The sequence below is a fragment of the Arachis ipaensis genome, chromosome B06, assembly GCF_000816755.2.
Source record: "Arachis ipaensis cultivar K30076 chromosome B06, Araip1.1, whole genome shotgun sequence".
NCBI lineage: Eukaryota > Viridiplantae > Streptophyta > Magnoliopsida > Fabales > Fabaceae > Arachis > Arachis ipaensis.
The window spans coordinates 126,628,693-126,634,700 of record NC_029790.2 but is presented as its reverse complement, the minus strand read 5'-3'; the positions used below and the strand labels follow the sequence as shown (position 1 = coordinate 126,634,700).

The 6,008-nt window shown below is 31.2% G+C and overlaps 1 protein-coding gene across 1 annotated transcript in view; it reads right to left on the bottom strand.

Moving 5' to 3' along the window:
- Positions 1-755, bottom strand: part of LOC107647572 — a 4,662-nt gene extending 3,907 nt beyond the window's left edge. The window contains exon 1 of the mRNA XM_016351640.1: positions 682-755. Within this exon, the coding sequence (XP_016207126.1) occupies positions 682-755 (74 nt within the window). The remainder of the gene's footprint in view (positions 1-681) is intronic.

Below are 6,008 nucleotides of genomic sequence, written 5' to 3'. Positions count from 1 at the left end.
GGGATATCTGTAGAGAATACAGGATATCTTTCTTGCCCTCTCAGAATCAATCTTTTCACAGATCACACCTTTGAGCTCTTCAAATGAGATGATAAAAGGAATAACAACATCTAGCGGATTTTCACAAATAAATTTTACTCCTTCAGATGTTTGTAATAAAATCTGACCAAAATAATACACTTTTAGTAACACTCTATCACTCATTTCTGTGAATCCCCCAAAAAAAACATAAAAATAGCTACTAGATCTTCAACTTTAAAACAGCAAATAATAAAGCAACGAGAAAGAAGAAACAGAAGGGGCAGCCGCTCAAGTTCGGGATGAAGACGCGAATCAGTTATGAGTTCACTTCTCACTTTTATATGGACCACTTAATAGAACTCGCACCCTTCGACTAGGTTAACATGATTAAAATAATCTTAAGAAATGCAATCGAACCATGCGATTTGAGCTTGCAGTTCACCAAAACAATTTTGATATGCACTCAAAACGGAGGGTCCGAGTTCTTCTCAAAATTATAGCATAGAACTCGGACCATGCGGCTTCTACAACACTTAGGGTCCGATTTGGTTCACCCAAAATTTTAATTCCCATTATCATACAAATCGGACCGTGAGATTTCGTATGCAAATTGCAGAAACAAAGAAAACCCACGGTCCGAGTTCTTCTCTGTGACACTACCAAAAAACTGTCCCACATATACGTCTAGTACACCATGCTTCCATATCCAAGAAAAACACACATATAGTTTCCATTTCGATAAAATTGAGCCCTCTTTCAAATGGTTTAGTTTGATCATCCTCTAAACTATTTTCATGATTGAATTAAGATAGACGAAATACAAATCAAGAATTAAATCTCTTAATCAAATTTTTAATTGTAAATCACAAATCTTACCGAATTATATAATTCATAAAACATAATATAATCTAATATTATACTATTAATAAAATAACTTTTTAGATTAATAATTCACAAAAACATCAGCATAATTCATTATCAGTCATGTATAATATAAACAAAAAAAAAACAAATAATTACTGGTATAGGTGTAACAAAAGACTTAAAATCTCAAACACCATCCAAATAGCAAATAGTATCTCCTAGGTAAGTTAACATTGGCAAAATATATATATCTATCTAATCCCCAAGAATCCAAGATCAAAGTCATCACTTCGAGTTTTTTCACTATCATCATCGTCATCGAGCATTATTATTGCTTCGTCATCAAGCATTATTATTGCCAAACTTTGTTATACAATAAAAATTATGTTTGTGCTTCTCGTTGGCATTTCACTCATGGTTAATTCAAGAGAGTTGGTGTCTTGCTATGTTAGAGCATTTTTTCATCCTCCTACCTTTTATGTATTTTCACTCTTAAGTCTTATCTATAATTAAATAGTCTTTTTACTCATTAGTTTATGGTAGCTCATTTTTACCTAGAACCACTATAAATCAGGTATTTAAAAACTGATTTACTGAGATTTCTATTATTAGAGAAAGCAAATAATAACCATTATCACATTGCCATTACAAACCTAATCAGAGTCATTCATATGAGGAAACTTTGTAACAATTTTACCCACAATTCCAGTACTAGCTAGAAACTCTCCCAGATGATCAGAATAATGAACTAACAATATCCCATCTTTTCCCCCTCACCCTTCTTCACAGTAACCAAGATAAACACCGCTACGATCAAATTTATACACATAAAAAGATTCAAAGTTTACGACCAGCAACATTTAAAATTACAGCAATTTAGAATCTAAAATTATATCAAAATTCTATTCAGCATTACAAAATTAACAAAATAAAAAACTATAGAACTCTGTGAAAAATCGTATAATTAACAAAATAAAAAAATTAACTGAAATAAAAAACTGAAGAACTCACTGCAACAATTCATATAGTCCACGGTGGCAGAAAAGATGCTCGATAGGACAGAGGTGGCCGACGACAGAAGCTTCAAAATTTGAACCGACCAACCAACGACGACAATGACGATAGAATCTTTAAACCATACTTCCGACGACAGAAGCTTCAGATCAGACGAGTTCAAATTAAGGTTGAGGGAGGGCTAGGAGGCATGATGAGTGACTTCGTTGGATTAGGTAGGTGAGTGTTTTTGTTTTTTTTTTTCAGCATCAAAACAACACCGTTTTGGAACATTTTTAAAAATCGGTACTTCAAAAAACCGGCCAATTTGTTCGGTTCATTGGTTAACTTTTAATTCGGTCGATTTTTTATCAATTTTTTACCGAACGATTCTAAAAATTAATCGGACCGATTAGATGACCAATTTCTAGTTAATTTGGTCGAATCGACCAGACCAATCTAGTTTTCAGAACCTTTATTTTTGTTATCTTTATTATATACATTGATATTTTTTGGATTTAAAGTAATAAGTATTAACGTAAATACTAGATACTAATGTACTATAAAAGGAAATTAAAACAAACAAGCTAGCGAAGAATGGCATTTGTTAGTTGTCGTAGTTGTTACCTCTCTTTCTCTTTAGGTAAACCTTCTGCAATTTTAAAACACATCTTTATTCATTCAATTGTCCTCTTTCATTAGGCAAGAATTTCGTTCAATGATCCATTCGTCATTGGATTCAAGATCCAATAAACAAATAGGATCATATATCTCTCCTTTTGTTTTTCTTTCCTTTTGTCTGGCTTCAAGTTAAAGGTTGTATTTACAAAAACAAAAGCAATTTTAATTTGTGGATAATTTACATAAATAAATAATTTAAGATTGAAAATTATGTAGATGTTTTAAATAAATTCTTGTTACATACATATCTATTCTAAATATTTTTATGTAAATTGAATCAATTTAATTTGATTTATTATTTCACATGCTAAATCGATTGATTCGATTTCCATCAAAATAAACATATATCAAAAATTGATTTAACATGCATAATTTTTAATCACAAACTATTTATTCGTATAAATTATCTGACCTTTGTTTTTGTAAGTAATTTCTCCTTTTTGAATAGATTTTATTAGAGACACTCTAATTTCTTTCCCATCCTGTAACACTATACAAGTGACACTTAAGACATGAAAGACTACTGATTAGAACTCTTTGCACTTGTAATCATAATTTTTGTTTTTCTAATATATAGTAATACTTAACATAAAGACAATAGCTAAAAACCAAGTGTAGTTAAAATGTTGGAGCGATTCGACTAAAAATTAATAAATATTGAAGGATCTCCGGTCCATCAACACAAAAAAATACACACACACTATATATATATATAAATCCTAAAAGAACCAAGATACAAGGCGACCAGAAAATAAAGGCACGTATCGATAACCAAGACGAGTCCCCTTCCATAACTTCTAGTTAATGAGACCCCAAAAAAACCCCGGAGCGCACAACAAAAAAACAAGACTATCCCATAAAGGGGGATAGTCATTAGACACCGACCTAGAAGAAGATATAGATAGAGATAGGTCAACAGATTCAGAGGTAGATTTGTCAAAGGACACAGACACAGGTACATAAGGAATCATATCATTGGGGAACAAAAGACTCCCCCATGATCTGCTCACCATACATAACTCGATGTGACACAATACAACGATAAGCGAATCTGCTCTAATCTCACGGGTAGGTACTTAACAGGAGAGAGGGATCCGCGCTAGCCTATTTCGCGTTGGGAAACTCTACCGAAGTGTATGTGTGAGTTGGATACTTCTGCGGGCCACCAAGCAGCACAAGAATCCCGAAGCCGTTAATCCTTTGAGGAAGATGTCGCCGATCTTGAATTCCTTATCCTAAGGCTGTCACTGAATGAATCTGGTAATGTGGGCTTACAGGGCTAGGGCTCATCCGTGTAAGAATTAGGAATTCCTCTTCCAACTCGTCCCGGAATGGGCGTCTGTGGCGCCCCTTCACTCACTTGTGGTTTCGCTACTCTCCTAAACGGGAAAAAGCAAGGGCTTACCTTAGAAGCTCTTTTTAAGTTTCCTTTGATAACATTTATAAAGTATTACTTTTACTCCGGATTTTTATTACAAATCTTTTTTACAAACTAAAAGTTTTATAGTTAAAACTTTGAAATAGCAGTGAGAACTGTTAATACGTTGGTCAGTCCAGATCGTAGTCCCGGTTATAAGTCTTAACCAAGACAGTGAATTCATTGGTTAACGAGGGTGGTCCCGTAACTCACAAAGTTCTAACCATAAAATGGCAAATTTGTTGAAAACGATGAGTAGTTTAAATCTAGGAAAAAATAATTCTTTAGTAATAAAAAAGATAATGATGAAGCATCCACTTCTGGAACTAAAAATGAATTAGAAATAGCTAAGTTAGAAGAAAGTTTTTATAATTGAAAAATATCTATAATAGATAAAGATAAAGTATATAAAAATAGAAACTTTTGGGAAGGAAGAAATTATGAAATTCATATGTTAGAATATTGTAAACCAGGAACAAGTAGTAATAAGATTATTACCATCTTAGAAGAAGATAAGTTGAAAGAACATAGCAGTAAAGGATATAACTTCATCCATATAGGATTAATACAAGTAGGCATAAAACCTAATTTTAGAATAAGAATTAATTTGTCTATATTATTAACCTTAAGAGATACCAGATTCCAAAATTTTAGTGATTCATTAATAGGAATATTAGAAAGTAATTGTCATGATGGACCAGTCTTTTTTAATTGTTACCCAAATTATGCTATGAATTTAAAAAATGAATACACATGGCAAGCCTTAAAATTGCAAGTAAGATCTGATAAGAAAATTATAAATGAGAAATATGATCCATTCGAAATAATCTATAGAATATATTATAAAATTACTAAGGTTAATTATGACTTCAAAGCATTAAAACAATCCTCAAAAGAAGAAACGATAATTATGCATGCAAATCTAAAAAGATCCAATATACAAACTCCTAGAAGGTTAAGGCATGAAGAATTAAAAAGCAGAATGCTTGAAGAATGGGTAATACCTGATGGTATTGAAGAACCACAAATACAAAACACTAGAATAAGAGAAATAATAAGAGAAGGACCGGATATTAGAATAAGGATGAATAGATCCCAATCATTAAGAATTTCCGATAATATTGAAACTATTAGTCATACAAATTCTATAGATAACTCATCAATAGGAAATACGGATAATATTATAGGAATTGACAATAGAAGGCCCCATATAGCCACTGCTGTATATAAATCACCTTCAGAAATTGATCCAACAGAATCACAAGTTTTATCAGTAATTATTAACGAAGAACCATTTGAGATTGATAAAGAATGGATAAGACAAGATTTTAATGCTGATTATAATAAACCATTAAGAGATTGGTATTTTACCAACCATTCAGAAAATGAAGTTATTAGACTAAGAGAGCTATTTTATAATTTTATAAAAGAAAATAGAATTAATTTATACTTTTTTTACTGGTACGTTAATTATTACTCTGAAAACAATAAGAAATTATGTTCTTTAACAAAACCAACTGTTGTATGGAAAACAAGCTCAGGATCAGTAATAGAATCTGAATATCCTCCTAAAAAAACTATCAAAATACCAGTTGAAAAAGACTTAGAAGTTGAAGCAACACCCTATAAAGATAGCAATACAAAAGGAAATATAGAAAAAGAGATATTAAGAAATTACATCAACAATTAAACTTTACTAATACCGTGTTAGATATAATGAAAAATCAATTAGGAAGAATGAAAAATATGAAAAAAGTCATTAAGGTAGAAAAACCCCTAGAAAAAACTATATATAAGTTACAAAGTTTAGATAATATTAGTTTAAAATCTAAAGTAGAAGCAAAAGTTGAAGAAATAAAAGAAAACTTAGAAGTATTAGTCTAGGAAAAATGACAATTAATACATTGCAAAAGGAAGAAGAATTAGAACTAAATAAAATATCCCATGAAAGAGATTATTCTAAAACAAGAAATTATTATTCTAGACCATCACCAGTAGATGTAGGCCTAGAAGAAAGAACACAATTAGTACA